The following is a 21783-nucleotide window of genomic DNA, read 5'->3' on the forward strand; positions in this document are numbered from 1 at the left end:
TGACTTCTTACCTATTACTACTATGCATTGGGGGAGACATGCACTTTTCTACAAAAGCCTCTTCATGTTATTTTTAGCTCACCTGTCACATAGTGACAAGGTGAGCTTTTGTGATCACCCTTCGTCCGTCGTCAGTCCGTGCGTGCGTCCGTCCGTCCGTGCGTCAACAATTTCGTGTCTGCACGATAGTGGTTTCATTTATGATTTTATTTTAACCAAACTTGCACACAACTTGTATCACCATAAGATCTCCGTTCCTTTCTTGAACTGGCTAGATCCCATTATGGGTTCCAGAGTTATGGCCCCTGAAAGGGCCAAAATTAGCTATTTTGACCTTGTCTGCACAATAGCAGCTTCATTTATGATTTGAATTTTATCAAACTTATACAAAACTTGTGTCACCATAAGATCTTGGTTCCTTTCTTGAACCGGCCAGATCCCATTATGGGTTCCAGAGTTATGGCCCCTGAAAGGGCCAAAATTAGCTATTTTGACCTTGTCTGCACAATAGCAGCTTCATTTATGATTTTATTTTAACCAAACTTGCACACAACTTGTATCACCATAAGATCTTGGTTCCTTTCTTCAACTGGCGAAATTCCATTATGGGTTCCAGAGTTATGGCCCCTGAAAGGGCCAGAATTAGCTATTTTGACCTTGTCTGCACAATAGCAGCTTCATTTATGATTTGAATTTAATCAAACTTGCACAAAACTTGTGTCACCATAAGATCTCGGTTCCTTTTTTAAACCGGCCAGATCCCTTAATGGGTTCCAGAGTTATGGCCCCTGAAAGGGCCAAAATTAGCTATTGTCTGCACAATAGCAGCTTCTTCTATGATTTGATTTTAACCAAACTTGCACACAACTTGTATTACCACAAGATCTTGGTTCCTTTCTTGAACTGGCCTGATTCCATCATGGGTCCCAGAGTTATGGCCGCTTAAAGGTCCAAAATTGCCTATTTTGGGTTTTGCAGCCATATAGATACTTCATTTATGGTTTTATTTGATACAAACTTCCAAAATATCTTCAACAATAAATCTTGGATTCCATGACAAATCAGATCCAATCGTAGGTTCCAGAGTTATTTTATATCTGATTACCTCCCCTGATTGTAATCAAAATGGATTTATATCAGTAAGTACTTATAGGACTTATTTGAAATTTCATTATTGTCATTAGTTGGACTGAGCCAATCAGGGTAGATAACTATGGACTGATTTTATGTCAAATTACCTCCCTTTATTTCAAATTAAAACGGGTATATCTTCGTAACTAATGAAGATACTGATCTGAAATTTCATTTATGTCAACAGATTTATTTGGCAGATCCTTCTTTGTTCACTTACAATAATTTTTTTTTTTAATTACTTCCCTTTTACGTTACTATAAATAGCTTATTTTTAGTAACTTTTTTATTATTGGTCGTAGGGAACAACCGAGACCACTTTTCTGTGGTACAACATGGATGGTACCTCCAATTTTTAGGTGTATTTTTTCATATCTGTACCTTGTAAGAATTTTTTTTCTTTTTGGTTAAATTTCTTCCCTTTGTTGTTCCTGTCCTTTGGACTTAGATATTTTGTCTGAGGACCTTCTTGTCCACAAGTGCAATGATAACAGGTGAGCGATATAGGGCCATCATTGCCCTCTTGTATGTATTTCTTATTGCTTGCTAAATCATTCTTGTAACTTAAGAAAAATTGAAAAGAAATCTAGAGCTGTGGTCTTTCTTGACCAAAATTATCAATGTTGCTGAAATATCATTGATAAAAAATAATGTTGTTATCCATTTTCTCCAACACAGATTTAGTAGCAATACAAGCATTAAAGAATAAAAACTCCTAATTACAAGTTTGAAGTATGCAGTATCTTAAACCTAAGATCAGTTTGTAGAGAAAAACAAAGGAATAGTGTGTTTTATTGTTTTATTTCTACAACGGGCTTCTTTATAAAAAATTCTTGATATTCTAAATAAATGAAAAATACCATTTCCAACTAAATATAACTAAAGTATAATAATATATGTATCACAACAGTTTAAAGGTACTGCACCTAGTGGTAATAATATAATGTAGAACAACACATTATATAAAGTATCAACTCTCGTAACAGCTTTAAAAAAAATTAATAAGTTTCAACCTGCCATTTCTAAAATAAGCCCCTGCCTTTGCTACCAGCGCAGACCAAGATCAGCATGTACCTCTGTGTGAAATTCTGACCTGTGATTTTTTGTTTCCATGTAAAATGTTGCTTTACACAAATTAAGATACCCTTGAAGTTTTACAAAAATCCATGAACAAATAGTCAAAAAGAGTAATTTTAAAACTTCTATTAAAATTTCTTTTTGATAATCAATTAAAAATTAATAAAAAAATTTGACAATTGAAAAATATTCTATTACTTTCTCTATTGTGTTTTAAGAAGACTTATAATACAGACAGTATTGTTGTAATATTTAAAACATAATCAAGGAAAACCTAGTGGATTAAACAGTTCTCGTTTTTCTGAATTGCCTTCAACTTTCTAAACACAAGACAACAGCTAATTAGATTAAGTTTTATATAAACAAGAGCTGTTGGAAGACAGCAACGCTTGACTATTCAACAGACTTGTCAGTTGAATGAAAATAAAAGTTGAAAAAGGGAAATAGTTTTGTAAAATTGCAAAACAGGAATATGGAACCTGTAAAATGCATATCAGTTCATGACAATGGACAATTGTGCAAAGTTTCAATCCATTCCCATTAGTGGGTACTGAGATACCAGCTTACATACAAAAACTTAACCAAAAATTGCTAAGTCATTAAAGGGACATTATTTTGTAAAAATGCAAGGTAGAGTTATGTAACCTGCATTACATGTCAGATCATGACAGTGAACAAGTGTGTGAAGTTTCCATCAATTCCCATTAGTGGGTACTAAGATACCAGTTTACATACAAAAACTTAACCAAAGACTGCTAAGTCAAAACAGGGGCATAATTTTGTAAAAATGCAAAGTAGATTTATGGAACTTGTGCACTGCATGTCAGATCATGACAGTGAACAAGTGTGTGATGTTTCAATCCATTCCAATTAGTGGGTACCGAGATACCAGGTTACATATAAAACCTTAACCAAAAATTTCTAAGAAATTAAAAGGGCATTATTTTGTAAGAAAGCAAAACAGAGTTATGGAACCTGTGCAATGTAAGTCAGTTTATCACAGTGAATAAGTGTGTGAAGTTTCAATCTATTTCCATAAGTGGTTACTGAGATACCAGCTTACATACAAAAACTTAACCAAAATAGGACGCTGACGCCGACGCATGAGTGAGTCCAATATCTCTACCTTTTCTTTGAATAGTCGAGCTAAAAAGCATTTTTAAACTTGCATCCTAGAAGCTAGTCTTTAAGAATTTCTAAATGCATTACTGAACACAGTAAATCATTAAAACCAAAGTCATAACCTAAAACATACTTCCTACCACACATCTACTCACGATTTCGCATTATTCTTAGATCATACAAATTATACATCTCATCAAACAAACTCAAATGGCAAATAAATAAACATGCCAACCATGTTAAGATGCCATCCATGCTTTTACTGGTAAAACATAGATTGATTTAATTAATCTTTTCCCTGTTGTTTTCTTTTCTGGACACTTGGGCTTCAGATTACCAGGTATATCAAGACAGACACTTAGCTTACCTATGTAGTATACAGTCATTTTGTGCATAAGCAGCAAAGGTTTTATCTACTTACACATGGTTTTATCACGAAAATGCAAAACAAAGCAGTACAGGTGTAAATACCAGCAGCATAGTTGTAAACACCAATAGTGCAGGTGTTAATACCGGCAACACAGGTGTAAATACCAGCAACACAGGTGTAAATACCAGCAGCATAGTTATAAATACCAATAGTGCTGGTGTTAATACGAACAGCAAAGGTGTAAATACCGGCAACACAGGTGTAAATACCGGCAGCACAGGTGTAAATACCAGTAGCACAGGTGTAAATATCAAGGCGAATAACTTTGTCGCTATATATTGGAAACATTTCCAACATTCTATCACAGACAATATCCAGCTAGAGTCCTAAACTATATATCAACAACAAAATAACTATCCAACAGATGCTCACCAGTCAACAGCCCCTTTTGGATCAACAAATATATGTTTGTATCAGGATTGTAGGCAGTAACAGACTGGCTAGATCAGTTCTTATACCTTTGAATACAGACAGAAGTATTCTATACTATTCTTTAGACAGTATGTCGGAACTCAATGTTCCTAAAAGTTCCTTTTCAGTATAATTTCAGTTTTGTCTTGTCATACAGCACTATGAGTTTTTTGCAACTTTTTCCCTCCCTTCTTCCCTTTCTTTCCCTTCTTTTTCAGTTTCTTTCTCTGTTCTGGTGTCAGTGATGCTAGGAACGCTCGACGTTTTTCCGCTTTCTCCTGCAGATACATCATCTCATTGGCCTTTTCTGAAAAATAAAATGAAAAATTAATGTAAATAACTTGTACTTAGATTTTATATTACTTACTTATAAAAAAAACATACCTGTTTTTCCAACTTACAAGTGGCGAAATTATATATAAATATCATATGGCAGCATGTGTGACATTGATACTGTCAACCCGAGGGCAGAATGTCACCCGAGCCAAAAGCCAAGTCACACAGGTGACATTCTGTTTCGAGGGTTGACAATATCAATTTCACCCATACTGTCGTATGATAATCATTTTATTATACCGAACAAAATAAAGCGCATAAAAAGTTGTTTAATGTTTTTAATTTATTTAATTTAATAGTTTCATCTAGCGCAGTAATCACCTGTGTACACATTGAATAGTGATATCATTACAATATGACATTGTGTACAAGGGAGACAATCATTTGGCTAAACAACTGAAGCAGTTATTTGCCTTTATGACATTCAAAATATCTGCACGGTCACATGACCTGACAGTCCTTTTCCTTCAGGTCACATGTCAAAAAGGTTGAAAATGTTTCTGAAAGTCAAAATATCTTTTTTTCGGGTAATGGGATTTTACCATTGTAGACAAAAGTGAGGAATAATAATACAGAGTTTGCTTCAAGTTTTAAGTATGGAAAGAAGTTCTTAACTTGTTCAATCAAGGATGCACTGCAAATGCACATCTACTGTTTTATTCAAACCAAAACATTTCAACAAATAAGTACTAATAATCACTTGGTAAAGCAAGTATCTTTCTGTAAAACTAAATTTTAAGTGAATAAATATGCAGTATCAGGCCATAGTAGACACATATGTGTAAAAACTATTGTACAGGATTTGTTTAAACATGTTATGTAGCTTTGTAGGAGAAGCACAATGAGATTTACTTGTAGAACATTTATTAGGCTAAATGTAATTCCTTCACAAACCTACTGAATGTGTCTGCAGCAAGGCTTGGTACTGATCATTCCTCTGAAGTTTTAATGAAGACTATCAAGGTAGTTTAGGAGAAATAATCCGAACAATGATCTTTAAGGGACCATTCCTCCATGACCAGTTATTCAGCTAAATAAATGCCAAAATTCTGCATAAATAGTTTTGGTAAATCTACTGAGCCTTCATAGTTTGGTTGAAATCTAAGCAGTAATTTAAGGGGAGAAGTCTTGAAGTTTTCTGACTGACTGACAGGCAGAAAGACAGATGAACTAAACTTTTCACAAATGCATGAGCATGTGGCTACTCTATTTGTTCTCTATAAATTTATTTCAGCCACTTAATAAGCTACATACTGGTAATGAATAGAATTACTTTTATCTACTGTTCCCCTAGCTCCTTAACTATCCTACTATGTGCAGAGAGATGGAAAGAAAACACAAGAGGGTCATGATGACCCTGAATCGTCCATATGAGAACATTGAACCACATGTTTAAAATGGCAAACTGATACTAAAATATAAGAAAGTAGATCAGTAGGTCAAATTTATGGTCACTGAAAGACTGTTTAAAGATTGGTGTGCAAAACTGTTCATGTCATCCAAATTTCAAGGCTGGATCTTAAACTAGAGTGGTCACAAGCAAAACTTTACGCATGGACACACAGACGACGTAGACCTACTGACCTAGTTTTTGACCGCAGTTGACCCAGTTTTGAACTTGACCTAGATATCATCAAGATGAATATTCAGACCAACTTTCATAAAGATCCAATGAAAAATATCGCCTCTAGAGATGTCACAAGGTTTTTCTATTATTTGACCTACTGACCTAGTTTTTGATGGCACGTGACCCAGTTTCGAACTTGAACTAGCTATCATCAAAGTGAACATTCTGATTAATATGAAGATCCACTGAAAAGTATGGACTCTTAGAGAGGTCACAAGGTTTTTCTATTTTTAGACCTACTGACCTAGTTTTTGACTGCAGCTGACCCAGTTTCAAACTTGACCTAGATATGATCAAGGTGAACATTCTGACCAATTTTCATGAAGATCCTTGAAAAATATGGCCTCTAGGGAAGTCATAAGGTTTTTCTATTTTTAAACCTACTGACCTAGTTTTTGACCGCAGTTGACCAAGTTTCAAACTTGACCTAGATATCATCAAGGTGAACATTCTGACCAATTTTCATGAAGATCCATTGAAAATATGGCTTCTAGGGAGGTCACAAGGATTTTCTATTTTTAGACCCACTGACCTAGTTTTGGACCACACATGACCCAGTTTCGAACTTGACCTAGATATCATCAAGATGTACATTCTGACCAACTTTCATAAAGATCCAATGAAAAATGTGACCTCTAGAGTGGTCACAAGCAAAAGTTTACGGACGGACGCACAGACGACGGACGCCGCACGATCACTTTGTGAGAGGTGAGCTAATAAAATCTAAATATCCTCCTACAACGTATTACTGTGAGACATTACTGCCTCCCGGCCAAGTTTTTTTTTTCAAACACAAAGGGTAAATACCCACAGAATTGTTGCATTTGAGTTATCTCACTCCAGCATGAACATCTAAATATCCTTATAAAACCTTTTTAATAAGAGATATATGGTAAAAGACCCAAATGCACATTTGAAAATATGAACAATGACTTAGTGTCTGTGTAAACATAAAGTTAAATGTTTGTATGTATAAACAATACTGTGTGTTAAGTTTTAAAAAAGTAAACACTCCGATAATACATGTGTTCTAAGCTTAGGACAGTATAAATGTGTACTACCACTAATCACTTCCAGTGTTTTAACATCTGACTGTCATACATGGCATTTAACTATGAGTGTAGCTCTACAAACACAGTCAGTTAATACATCTAGTAAAGTTAAATTCATTTGATGAAGGATGAATTTCTACATTTAAAGTTGGACCTAGTATCTAAAAATAAACTATTCTGTAGTGAAAGATGCACACTGGCTGGATATTTTAAAATTTCTCTCATATTTGCCTCATGGAAAAACCCTGCTTTTAATAATTTGTCTATGCATCTTTATTGTTGCTGTGTTTTTGTTTGTTTTGGGTTTAACGCCATTTTTCAACAGTATTTCAGTTATGTAACGGTGGGGAGTTAACCTAAACCAGTGTTCCTGGATTCTGTACCAGTACAAACCTTTTTCTCCGCAAGTAACTGCCAACTTCCCCACATGAATTACAAGAGGTGGAGGACATCACTGGGAACATACCCCCGCCCGGGGATCGAACTCGCGACCCCGTGATCCGTAGACCAACACTCTACTGAGCTAAGTGGGTGGGTGTGTTACTGTGTTAGTATTTACACCATCTAGAACAGCTAGACTGAATGTTTTACAGAGTGTAAGCTTGCACATACCAAGTGTTTTCTCAGCTTTTACAAGTCTTTTGTGCTCCTCAGGTAGCCAGACCTTCGGATGACTCAACAATCTGAAACAAAACAATTGTACAATCCTGACAGGCAGGCCTGACAAGTGATATTCAAAGTCAGTTTGATAAAATGTAATAAATATATACTGCATTTATCAATTCCACTTCATAAACAAGTCCATTTATATAAATTACCTTGTGATAAAAGCTAGCTTTGCCCTAAGAAATGAGAACAATAACAAAGATGTTAAGAGATAAACTAAAGCATGTAACTAGAAATTTAACAATCTTTTCAGGGCAGTAATACTTCAATGTGGACATGTTGTCCATTAAAAACAAATTATCAGCCAAATAGTCTTTGCATAGAAAACAGTGATAAAATGTTAAACTTTCATAAACTCTTTACAGTGTTACTTAAAACAACTTACGAGAGGGAAGGTTTCTGAGGTAGATCTGCAGTTATCTGGTAGTATCTTGACTTTCCGGATGGAGGGTACAGAGCCCTGTGAACAGATTAGATGACTGTGAAATTAAACTTTTTTCACCAGTAACCAATCAACATTCCAGGATTTCTTACCAATACTAACTCAAGTAACTGAAATATTCTTCAAATTAAATAAAGACTGCACAACTACATAAATATTACCATTTATTATACCTCTCTTTTGTCTACAATGATAAAATCCTATTACCTGAGAAAGAGATATTTTGACTATCAAGAACATTTTCAACCTTTTTGACATGTGACCAAGCTTTCGCCTCGGGTGACATTCTGCCCTTGGGTTGACAGTATCAATGTGATAAATGCTGCCACATGATATTTATATAATGTCAATTATTACAATCTGCCTCTACAAGCAGTCTGAACCTTCATACCATGTTCATCTGTCTGCTAAATTTACCAGGCTGGACGTTTTTTTCTAACAGCTGTTTTACTATATCTTCTTCATAAAATACAGTACAAAACAAGTTCAACCTTTTTGTGAAAGGTTATACAGTATACTCCTTCACACTCCAATATCAGACAAAGATTATGTAAATTAAGTACAATGACAAATAACATTTTCATGCTTAACTTCTTATTTGAATTATAAATCAGCTTTATGAAACTTGATTAAAATGAAAATATAACCTGTTTATTTGCAACAAGGGAGGTAACTTCTCATACTTGGGAACATGTTTAAACTTACTTTTGTAGTGTAGCAGCAGATATATGCAATCCTTTCTCTGCAAGTTCTTTCTCCATTTTCTGACAGGCAATATCTTCTTCTGTCTCCTCTTCCTGTAAATGTCAAGATCATTCTAATAAATCTGTTTACACACACAATTAAAACTTCACTTAATTCAGAACATTTCTTTATATATTTTGAGCTGGTACAGGGAATTAAATTTTCCAACAATACTACAACATCAACAGACTGCATCACTACCATACCTTCACATTAAGATTACACAAAGAGTGTAGATATAAATGAGCAACAATGTAACACACCAACAACAGGCCTCTAACCCACCGTGCCACATCTCAATGACACACCAACAACAGGCCTCTAGCCCACCGTGCCACATCTCAATGACATACCAACAATAGGCCTCTAGCCCACCGTGCCACATCTCAATGACACACCAACAACAGGCCTCTAGCCCACCGTGCCACATCTCAATGACACACCAACAACATGCCTCTAGCCCACCGTGCCACATCTCAATGACACACCAACAATAGGCCTCTAGCCCACCGTGCCACATCTCAATGACACACTAACAATAGGCCTCTAGCACACCGTGCCACATCTCAATGACACACCAACAACAGGCCTCTAGCCCACCGTGCCACATCTCAATGTAACACACCAACAATAGGCCTCTAGCCCACCATGCCACATCTCAATGTAACACACCAACAATAGGCCTCTAGCCCACCGTGCCACATCTCAATGACTATCACTTTCATCTAAATAGAATATGCTGGTAGTTTCAAAATTCTTAAACACTACAGAACATTATCCCTAAGATTTTTACTTTCATAAGTGATATGTAAGTCCATTTTTAAAATATCTACAGATGCATTCATATCATCATCTCGTGTAACAGATGCCAGTAAGTCTTTTTTTTTAACACAATCCTACTTATAGAATAAACAGCTGGTATTATTTAAGGTAAAAAGACAAACTTACATAATAAGATGTGTTTGTGTTAATGATACAAGGCTCAGTGAGTACTACTCGTGTTTTACTAGAGGACTTCTTTGGCTTGACAGATCCTGCACTGTTTGTTCGTGAATATGAAGCATAATGTTCTAAAACAAAGAGCAAATAATGCTAACATAAGTTCACATTATCAATGAACATTCCCTTTTCTATTTGAACTAAACATATACAAAATGATATACAAATGTTAATTTCACACTAAATGTTTTACATAGTCATGCAACATAGTAAATACACTCAGTATTACCTTACAATTCATCTATACTTTATTCTAAACTTCCTCATGCACTATTTATACTTTACCCTACAATTCATTATATGCTACAGTAAATCACCAATTGTTTTCAGTTGCAAGGGAATGATCATAATTTTTGCATAATCCAGTTTTCAAGTAATCCACAGGAAACCAGTTGCAGACATACAAGTGGGGTGCTTGTGCCACCAATGCCCTAGCAAGTGGTGTTTTACTGTATCTTTACTTTACCCTACAACTCATCATGTGCTACCTATACTGGGTTTGAATATGCATTAAGTTTAAACTGAGGTAAAGGTGATTAATCTCATCCATCAAACATGTTCTAAACTTACAGATTTTAAATACTTCTTTACTTATTACAATAATAATAACTCACTATGTACTGATGTAGTTGCTGACATTGGTCTCTTGCTGACTGGTGTTTTTGCTGTTGCTTCCTTTGTCCTAAAATTTGTATTTAAGTTTTAGTACAATATGAACATACTTAAAGTAAATTTCATTCACTAAACAATATTTCCAGTAGATCCTCTGTAAGTCAGAGTGTGTGACCTGCTTAAAAATGGCAAAGGAATTTCAAGCTCATTTGCACTGCATTCAGTTTGAAACCAATTTAATCAACAATCTTTCTTTTATGTTGGGTTAAGCATCACATGGACACAAATGAGGTCAACTGGCCACTTACTCAGCTTTTTATAGTAAAGGAAGACCCCAGGTGCCCCTCCAGACACTGGGTACTTGGGTAGAACCTCTGACCTTCTGCAAGCCCGCTGGATAGCTTTCTTGAAAGAAGAATTCTACATCACAAATGAGGTTTTGAGCCCACAACTGGTGAGAGGCAAGTGAACTGAAGCAGCAACCTTAACCACTCTGCCATGGAGGCCCTTTCAGAAATATAATGACTAATAAATTGGCAGAAGCTGCTAAAAAGCTTACTGATATTCAGCTTACAATTGTTCCTAGAGAAATACATAATCCTATACCTTGACAGCAGGCCTACATGTGCAGACAGGGGTCTGGGTTTCCTTTTCTCTGCCACCAGTTTGTCTGTCACACAAATGTCTTCAGTTCCTTGTAATGACTCCTGACAAATACAAAATGTTATAAATAACATAAAATGTTCTCAGTTAGCCTTTTCCACACTGGGAACAAACTGTTTCCATTTAAGGCAGTTCTGCACATTTGATATACTGGAGGTATTGGTGTAACATCATACATCATACATTTATTTATGGCTATGAAAAGTTTCATTAAAATCTACTGGTACATTGTAGAAAATTCCTGTTTACAAAAATGTTACTGAAATTGTGATTTTCCCGTAATTGCCCACGATTATGAAAACTTGTGTGAGGTGTCAGTCTATCAAAAAAGTCAAGCACATGACCCTATCTTTTCTATTTGCCAAAATTTCAAGGCTGTATCTTAAACAAGAGCTGTCACTAATGGTGACATATGCCCCCGCAGCACCTTGACCTTTGACCTGGTGACCTTGATCTTTAACCTGGTGACCCCAAAGTCACTAGGAGTCGTATACTCAATAAGTACTATCAGCATGTGAAGTCTGAAGGTCCTGGGTGCAGTGGTTTGCAAGTAAAGTGCCTTCATGCAAAAAGTTAACATTGTGACGAACGAACGAACTAACGAACGGACGGACAGTTGAAAACTAATATGCCTCCCTACAGGGGCATAAAAACAAGAAAGTAGGTCAGTAGGTCAGGGTCACAGTCAAGTGACCCCTAATCGCATAGGGTCATCAGGTGATTATAATTAAACAGTCTAGGAAATATGATATGATAATTTTTGAAGTATTTATTCCTATATAACTCATATAACAAGTGACCCCAGGGTGGGGCTTCTTTTTACCCCAGGGGCATAATTTGAACAATCTTGTTTGATATCCACTAGGCAATGCTACATACCATATATCAAAGGCCTAGGCCTTGAACTTTCAGACAAGAAGATTTTTTCCTCCCCTATATAAGTCCATGTTAAATTTCGGACACAAGGGGGCAGGGCCTCTTTTCACCCCAGGGACATAATTTGAACAATTTTGGTAGAGGACCACAAGGCAATGCAAGTTATGCAACATACTAAATATCAAAAGCCTAAGCCTTGCAGTTTCAGGCAAGAAGATTTTTAAAGTTTTTTCTTAAATAAGTCTATGTAAAATTTGAGACCCCCTAGGGCAGGGCCTCTTTTCACCCCAGATTTATAATTTGAACAATTTTGGTAGAGGACCACAAGGCAATGCTACATACCAAGTATCAAAGGCCTTCATTCTGTGATTTTAGACAAGAAGATTTTTAAAGTTTTTTCCTATATAAGTCTATGTAAAACTCGTGATCCCCGGCGCAGGGTCTCTTTTCACCCTAGGAGCATAATTTGAACAATCTTTATAGAGGACCATTGAATGATGTCACATGCCAAATATCAAGGCTCTACACCTTGTGGTTTTGGACTAGAAGTTTTGCCTTTTGGTTGCCATGGCAACCAGAGTTCTGCATGGAACTCAATTCTTTGAACAATTTTGAAAGGGGGTCACCCAATGATCATTCCTGTGAAGTTTGGTGTAATTCTGCACAGTAGTTTTCAAGAAGAAGATTTTTTTAGAAAATGTTGATGGACAGATGACGGACAACTGACGACGCACGACAAACGACGGACATTGAGCAGTCACAAAAGCTCACCATGTACCTTTGACTCAGGTGAGCTAAAAAGCCATGTTCCATCTAGTTATGTGCAACTTCAGCACTAGGACATTTTTGCAAATGCATCAAAACAGAGATACATGTATGCAACAGTTCTTTGAAAATGGTGTTTTTAAAGGCAATGAACTGTCAGAAAAGGCGGCCCATTTATGCAGTCCTTTTCAGGAATTCAATGTATATATCAGTAAACTGACATTTGTTTTGTAGAGTTATATGCATGTTTTATATGCTGTTCAAATTCCATATCAAACAATCCTTCCTTTCTATGATTTTGGTAGTGCTTGAATTGTTTTCTTTTCAATGAATGCTAAGCGTTAATCAAATTTTATACTGTAGAAAAGAATTTTGATCTGAATGTGCGGAACTGCCTTAACTATTGCAGCCTGCCTCAGAAGAAACTTGCATGATATCATTTAAAAATTTCATAATTGAGCCGTGCCATGAGAAAACCAACATAGTGCGTTTGTGACCAGCATGGATCCAGACCAACCTGCGCATTTGCCCAATCTGGTCAGGATCCATGCTGTTTGCTTTCAAAGCCTTTTGCAGTTACAGAAACCTTCAGCTAACAGCATCGATCCTGCCCTGGTCTAGATCCATGCTGGTTGCAAACACACTATGTTGGTTTTCTCATAACGCGGCTCATATTTTAACTGAATACATAAAGCTACTACTTATACTTTTAGAAGCAAAACAGCTGATCTACTATGAAATTTTACAAGAAATACCTCTTTGTTTGCTGCTAAACTTTTTGTCCTTTCCAAGAGATTGTCTATAACTTTCTCTCTATCATCTTTGTCTTTCTCTGTCAGTTCTTTATTTTCGTCCTCAGTTTTTTTGGTTTTCAGTTGCGATTTATTTTCTTTATCTTTGACAGCAGATCTAGGCCTTCTGTAGTTTGAAGCTGATGCAGGACGGTTTACTTGCTAAAATGTTAACATGAAAACTGTAAAACACCCCACAGCAATTACCTCCCCTAGCGACAGACACAGGGTGATCACAATAGCTCACCTTCAGATCTCAGCTAATAAATCACACAAAGGCAAGAAAATGAAACAACCTACTTGAATAAATGGTCAAAGAAATGATCTTAATGATTCTCATGAATCCTGGAAAGGTTTTTTATCAAATGACCATGATTTTTGGCTAAATATCTCTAAAACTGACTTTAATATTCAAATATTCGTATTCCTTTACAAAAGAACTGTTTAAGTATCATAATTATTACATCATCATAAAATCTACCTTTGTTTTGTCTACTGATGATTCCTCTGGTGCCATAGCAACAAAACCTAATCTTGAGCCTGGTCTTTCAAGGTCATCCATGGAGTTTATCTTTTTACTGACAGGGGGCTAGAATAGAAAATACACAATAAACAAAAAACAGATTATTACAAGTCAAAATAAGGCATGCAAATTTTTTTAACCATAGTGATCACTCACATATGCAAGAAATTGTAACTTTCTGTCTGTTTGTATGATTTTCAACATCTAAGCTTGAACTTATTCTTTTAAAACCCAGGGACATAGCCAAATACTTAACTTGACAAGATTGGGATGGAAATCTTTGAAAATGTATCATATATATAGATAAAAAATAAACAACATTACATGAGTAACATTATATTTGCAAATATAATGTTACTCATGTAATATTGTTTATTTTTTATTTATAATATACTTGATTCGGTACAAACTTTTGCATTTTTTATATATATATAGATATATATATATCTACATTGTTCCATCTTTTGGGGATTTTTTATGTCATGCATATATACATGTATGAGTCTGCTGAGAGTTTGCAGTGCTATGTGTCTGACGCTGCCTGGCAAACAGTGTAAATGCACATCCTATTCTTCCTTTGTACTCAGGGGCACTAATTGCCAAACAGAACAAGTAAAATACAAGGGAAATCTTTCAATAACCCATAATGCAACTGAAAATTATATCCCTCCATTCTGACAATGCTCAAAAACCAAACACTGTGACATCAGTTATTAAATTTCTGCAGGGGGACTAATTTTTATGGATTTTTCGGTTGTATCAATTTCTATAAACTTAAATCTTAATGAACAAAGAAAATTCCTTTATACCTGCTCTTTAAATCGACAAAAAGCCAGATTTAATAGTCATTTGGCTGAAATCATGATATTCTATGTACTAAATTAAATCATTTTACAGCATCCAATTTGTTTTCAGCTCAATTTATTGTTCAAAACAAGCCCTATTCCTTTCACAAATTAAGTTTGCCTCTTGCAATATCAAGGTTGTCAAATGATTTTCAATAATAACATAACATTTTAAGCAAGAAGGAAATGATTTCTTTTACTATACTTCCCGAGAAACTGACTTGAGACATAAATATAAATTATACCATACCTTTGCACTTGCTGGTCTACTTGTAGATTTTCTATGTTTAATATCTGGACTTGTTGCCAAAAATCTGTCTTTTTCTTTAGTTGACACCATATGTGGATCAATCACACTCTTTATAGATACTTCTTTTGGCTCTACCTTGTCAAATTCTAATGTTTTAGTAGTCTTATAAACACTGCTTTCTCTTGAAAGAGGTCTATCTGGTTCATTTTTAATTTCTCTGTCAGCTATATTAGACAGGCTTGAGTGTCTGGATATTTCATAGTAATTTTTCTCATGCTCAGATTTGCACACAGTTGGAGCTGATATTATTGTGTCGTGTGTTACCTCAGTTTTATTGCTCTCATCTTTTCCCACTACATGACCTTGAGAACTTGCTGTATCAAAATGACCTTGACCTTCATCCTCATTTAAAGCAATTTTCTGCATCATAGTAACAATATCATCTTTCCTTTTTCTTTCTTTCTTTTTATTTCCTTCACTTTTAGATTTTTCCTTCTCAGATTTTTCTATTTCACCGTAGTCTACAGTTACCGTGGTGATGGGTTTTGCTGCACGATTCAATGGTGCACTTGCTGACCTTGGTCTTGTACTGGCAGAGTGTGGTCTGTTACATGATGATGCTGACTGTTCAGTACTGACTTTTGTTGACTGAATATGTGGGGTATTTTTTCTAACACTGTTTTGATAAATAAATTGTTTCGAAACTTTAGAATTTTCTGTTGCCGTGGATTTACCAGATGGAGGTCTGTTAGTTCCCCGTGGCGGTGAACCTCTAGGCGGGGATTTCATTTCTCTCTGTGTGAATTCAGCTTTACTTGTAGATAGGACAGGCTCTACTCTATTTTTTATTTCTATTAAGTCGACAAAATTGTCAGTGGTGTGGGGTACAGGCTTTTTTTTATGATGAAGTTCTTCTACTTTACGACCTATATTCCTTGGAGTAATATTTACTGTTTTAACATCTTCACTAAACTTCACTGCAGATTTTTCTCTTTCTAATATACTTTTTTTATTACTTATATTGCTTGTTTCAAACTCAAGTCCATTTTCAGTAATTATTTCAGAAACCAGCTCTTCTGCTCTTTTCTTGTTGCTAAATTCATCCAAACTGCTTTGTGTAGTTTCTTTGGTGATATCTGGATTGGAATTTTGATTGGACAAATCTGAATGAGTAACGTCTGTTTCCAAGGTTGACACCGGGATATTTTTATTTGAATTAATGATACTCTTTAAGTCAAATTTCTTTGACACAGATTCAGCTTCTGCTAAAAGCCTGGAAAAAGAAACAAAGGATAATGTTCATATTAAATAATGTAACACTGGACACGTTACCTCAAGGATGCGCTGCCAGTTCCCCATAACAGTTAGACCTCTGCTATGCCAAGTGTTTATGTAACAGTTTCTGCAGATGTGTCAGACTGCCATCAAGTGGAACTCTTTGAATAAACTTGAGAGAGAGGTCTTTACAATGATGTTAAGTAACAGAACAAATTTGGTGAGATCCGTTAAGAGACTAATGAGAAAAAATTGTTTAAAGCAGTTTTTTGGCTATTTAGCTGGGGCAGTCCTTAAAAGGATCCAAGTTTGTTTGTTTGCTTTGGGTTTAACACCATTTTTCAACAGTATTTCAGTTATGTAACGGCGGGCAGTTAACCTAACCACTGCCCAGTGTGTTCCTGGATTCTGTACCAGTACAAACCTGTTCTCCACAAGAAAATGCCAACTTCCCCACATAAATCAGAGGTGGAGGACAAATGATTTCAGACAATATGTCTTTTATCAAATCGTCACAGATAACATACGCCTGGCCAAGGGCTCGAACTAATGACCTAAAGATGCATAGATAGCTCTCCCTATTTATTTTTCGGGACAAATCAGAATAATGTGAACAGTCTTGGTAAATCAAGGTCCACTTGTGTGAATTTTTCTAAAATCAGGCCAGCAGTTTAAGATAATTAAACTTCCGAACTTCCGCTATACATATAGGGAAAAGTCTCCTGGAAGCTTTTTTTTTTTGACAATTATTTGAAATAGATGGTCACCTAATGAACATTTCTATGAAATTCTTTCAAAATCAGACCACTGATTAAATAGGATGACAGGTACTTTGAAGATTTTTCTGGCAGCCTCTATGCACATTCAAGCAGAACAGCTTTGAAACCAAACCACCCAAGGAACATTCTAGCAAGTTTCATTAATTCCAACTGATGGTTTCAGAAGAGAAGTCATTTGAGAAAATACTGACAGAACAATGGTTGATATTTGCTGATTTTAGTTTTATTGTGCACTTACACAGTAAACATATTATGGCCCTGAAAAAGGATTCAAAATTTTGGTTTTGCATCTAGGTTAATATGGAAATAGAAGTATGTGGTATAGAATCAAAATTTTATACCTTATGGAATCACAGAGGAACAGCAAAAGCAAGTATTCATACCCTATGAGTTGACTCTTATGATCATGCAAGGGTAAGATAGTAGTTCCAGTTCTTTTCATAAACAAATTTTCCAAGAGCCACATGGAATTGACTAGAAGGATGATGGGTGGATGTACAATGAATTTAAGATGAAAGGATAACATACTGTGAGGGATAACAACAGCTAAGATTTTTCATCATTTTCTTCAATGTTTTCACAAAGTATGAATTTTAGCTATGAGGATTTATGATGATGCCAAAATACATATTATCATCAAAACGGAATTGATAAAATACAACTTTTCAAGAGTATTACCTTTCTGTATCCATATCATCTGTCTCATCATAATCATCATCAGCAATTGGCAGTGATAATTTTAAAGACTCTTTCTCAGGGGTGTGGCTTTCATAATGATTGACATCTTCAGGGGAGTGGCCATCTGTTTGATTGACATATGACTGAGTGTAATCTCTTGGACTGGGTGGGTCAAGAAGATCTTCGTCATCTGAACTTTCTAGCATACCCTCCTCCTCAGATACTTTGTAAGGATCCCCAATAAAGAGTTCAAACACTCTTTTTGTCCTGTTCAAGAAAGCATACAAATAAGTCATTGTCAATGAATTTCTTATTTAAAATACAGCAATCATGACAGAGGAGTCCAGTCTAAAGAGAGCACTGCTTGCTGTTGCAAAAAGACTATATACAGCAAAATGTAGAAAACTGAAAAATTGATTATTATACATCTTCGTACATCATACAGTAGACATTACAATTAGGATAATTATAGAAGTGTATATTTATCAGATCTACCAAAAACTAAAGCAGTTTGTTTCAATGACATATTCTTTCCTGTAAAAATAAAAAAACAAACCTAAAAATAAATCAGTTACCCTAAATTCCTATCTAAACAGTATACTTCAGGAGACTTGGTTCATAAGACTTTATTCTGATGTCAGTCAGTGTTTAAGTTTAATAATGGTCCATCTGCCCTTTCAGACACAATGAAGCATAAAATTGCCACTTAGAGTACAGAATAGGCCGCACATTCTGATGTGACAATTACATGACTTTTTATGTACCTTTCTTCTGGTTCAGGCGATGATGGAGCAGGGGATGTGAAAGGTGGGGGAGGAGCTTCTGGGGTTACTGCTCTGTAATTGGTCATGCCCACATCATCCACAACATTGTCATCTTCAACAGGCAAATCCATCTGCCAGGCAACTCCTGTTGTCATATAAGAAATATCTAAAGGGACCATTTCAATGAGTAGCAATAATTTTCTAGAAGGCTTAATAGTGTGTTCTTAATGTCTTTTACATAAAAAATTGTCTCACAGAAAAATATTAATTTAGTGCTGTAGTAGCATGTATATGGATAATTTCAACAGTTTTTCTTTGAATTTATGTATGATATATTCATCAATAGATAAACAGCTGGATGTTTTCATACTGTATCCTTTGCTGTAAACCTCAGAAAAAGTGAAACAATACTGTAAAATCTGGTAAATAAGCGTGTACGCTTATAATAATTTTACTGACACTTTTATGCACCTATTTTTGATATGCGCTTATACTTAAGCCAAAACTATGCGCTTATATTTGATATGCGCTGGTAGACAAGCCATGTGCGCCTATTTTGGCTATATTAGGAATATTAATAGTGCTCACTTTGGTTGAGAAAACTAAAGTAAAACATGGCCATGGACTTGTGCAGTGAACTACTTCCTTTTATTGCACAGGCCTACAGTATTTATACGTAATGAATTACATAAATTGCAAATATTATGCTCAATCTCTTGGACCACAATGATTGTTCAACACTAAGATTGTAGCATTTTATCCATATCTTTTTCACAGATTTACAAAAGAATGACAAACTGTTATGACAACGCACACATCTTTTCTGTATTCAAACTTTCATAACTGAAAATATTTAACACCCATCGGCTATTCAACAGGTAAGAACACTTGTCACCTGTATTTATCATAAACAATTATCATGGTATAATACCGTTAATAATGTCTTTTTGCTGCATCTGTTGTTTGTTTACCAGGAATCGGATATGCGCCTACTTTCGGGACAAAATTATGGTAAGGGCATAACATGCGCTTATTATCCCATACGGAGTAACAGTAAGGCATATGCGCTTACTTTTCATATGCACTTATATTCAAATATGCACTTATTTACCAGATTCTACAGTATGTTCAAAGTCATTACATATTGTAACAAAAGCTATTTGCTTACCATCAGGAGGCCGGTCTGGGTATTTAAGCCCTGCTGGAGGCCCCACCCAGCCAATAGAGGAGGTATGAGATACACCTTTTGGTGGTCGGCCACTTGGGTCATATTTCGCACCTTTCACTGAAAAAAAAATGGAATGAAATTAGATGTAATTAATATTATTCGTTTCTTACAAAAAGTCTTTTTAACTTGTGTAAAACTTCAGTCAAGTCAAAATAAAAATTTAACCACTAAACTTGTTATAGACTAATTAAGGCCAACTAATCTATTCAGTTCCCCGTACCGTTCTGAGCTTTCTCCCGCTAATCAGAGTTATATAGGAAATATAGCCAAGAGCATTGTTGGTAATTAGCTATCATGTCCGAGCGTTATTACAAATATGGTGATACGACATTCTGCGGACTGCTGAATCTGCATGAATCTGCAATGTATAATGGAAACATGCCAGCGTCCAGTTGGCTACCTGTATGCCTGGTACAGAGAAGAACTGTACTTTGTTAACCTTAGGATAGCAATATACAATTATATATGTATAATATTTCGGAGAAGCAATATTTTAGAATACTGAACTGTTTCTATATAACTTTATAACTATGTCCTGAATTGCCATTACATTACAATTTCCTTTCTTTCTTCTCTTGAAAATAAAATAATAATTTAAGTATGAACATGTCATGATAATAAAGTAAAGCTTAACTGGCCATTACATTACAATTTCCTTTCTTTCTTCTCTTTAGAATAAAATAATAATTTAAGTATGAATCTATTAATTGACATTTGATTAATAGGAAGAACTCCGGTGCACATGATCATTTGTGCCATAGGTATAACACAACTAAAAGTGTTATCAACCTTTATTAGTTTGGGAGTCGTTGTAGACTTACGAATTTATAATTATACACTAAATGCCTATTAAACAATTTGATCTAAATGGGTATAACCGGTGTACATGATCATTTCTCCCTTATGTCGTAGGTTAAACATCACTAAATGTGTTAAAACCGGTGTACATGATCATTTCTCCCTTATGTCGTAGGTTAAACATCACTAAATGTGTTGTGTTTCTGACTGGGAATTCCTGAATTTTTATTTGTTATATTGTTTAAGAACATCCAAAAACAGTCTATTGTAAACTGCCATTGTGTCATTGAAAGACTGATTGTTTTGTGACACGTCTGTGGGGCGACTATTAGATATTGGAGCACTGGTCTGTGTAGGGGCGGGGTGTTCAACTATACTGATGTCCATTTTGTTGTTACTTATGTTTTCTGAAGATGATTGGTGGTCAAGGGTAATTTCTGGTGTCGGTTCCATGAACGACTCCGAAGTACTAGATGCATAATTAATGGTATTAAGGTCACCGTCACCAGATGCATATATTTCGGTATCAGACCCCTGCTCGGTATCAGACCCCTGTGCTGAAACATAATGTTCGGTGTTAGAATTACTTGAATTATGGTCATTATTACTAGAGGCAAGCTCATTTGTAACCTGCATAGGTGTAACAGTGTCACTGTCGTCACTGGAACTAGTTTCATACTCACGGTCGCTTGATGTACTGTCGGTTGGATTTACAACGTATGTTACCCTACGTTTTGTGTGAGGTAACGTGGTTGTGTGTTTTGGCCATTCAAGAAGGTTGGCCTTTCTAATCTGATCTGCATGTACCTTGACAATGGTATTGTCAAGTTGATTTTTGATTAAGTAAGTAAGTGGTGACAATTTCTCAAGAATTCTATAATGAGATTTCCATTTTGGAG

At 35.5% G+C, this 21783-nt stretch overlaps 1 protein-coding gene across 1 annotated transcript; it reads right to left on the reverse strand.

Moving 5' to 3' along the window:
• Window positions 1-1923: 1923 nt before the first annotated feature.
• Window positions 1924-20145, reverse strand: LOC123547266 (uncharacterized). The gene is made up of 13 exons (XM_053524611.1): window positions 20027-20145; window positions 18859-19003; window positions 18095-18361; window positions 15363-16635; window positions 14226-14333; window positions 13709-13906; window positions 11256-11356; window positions 10652-10719; window positions 9987-10108; window positions 9000-9091; window positions 8238-8312; window positions 7799-7869; window positions 1924-4478 (listed from the first exon to the last, which is right to left on the reverse strand). Exons 2-13 carry the CDS (start codon window positions 18987-18989, stop codon window positions 4321-4323), a joined length of 2664 nt encoding a protein of 887 aa, XP_053380586.1. The 5' UTR covers window positions 18990-19003; window positions 20027-20145; the 3' UTR covers window positions 1924-4320.
• Window positions 20146-21783: the final 1638 nt, after the last annotated feature.

This window comes from Mercenaria mercenaria, chromosome 15 (genome assembly GCF_021730395.1).
Source record: "Mercenaria mercenaria strain notata chromosome 15, MADL_Memer_1, whole genome shotgun sequence".
NCBI classification, from domain to species: Eukaryota; Metazoa; Mollusca; class Bivalvia; order Venerida; family Veneridae; genus Mercenaria; species Mercenaria mercenaria.

What these genes read in the sequence shown, in the direction of transcription:
- LOC123547266 (XM_053524611.1), bottom strand. Translation starts at nt 18,989, where the DNA reads ATGGATTTGCCTGTTGAAGATGACAATGTTGTGGATGATGTGGGCATG. An exon ending in GTAGACCAGCAAGTGCAAAG is followed by an intron (nt 14,334 to 15,362) that starts GTATGGTATAAT and finishes TTTCTATTCTAG; the next exon opens with CCCCCTGTCAGTAAAAAGAT. An exon ending in ACACAAACACATCTTATTAT is followed by an intron (nt 9,092 to 9,986) that starts GTAAGTTTGTCT and finishes TGACATTTACAG; the next exon opens with GAAGAGGAGACAGAAGAAGA.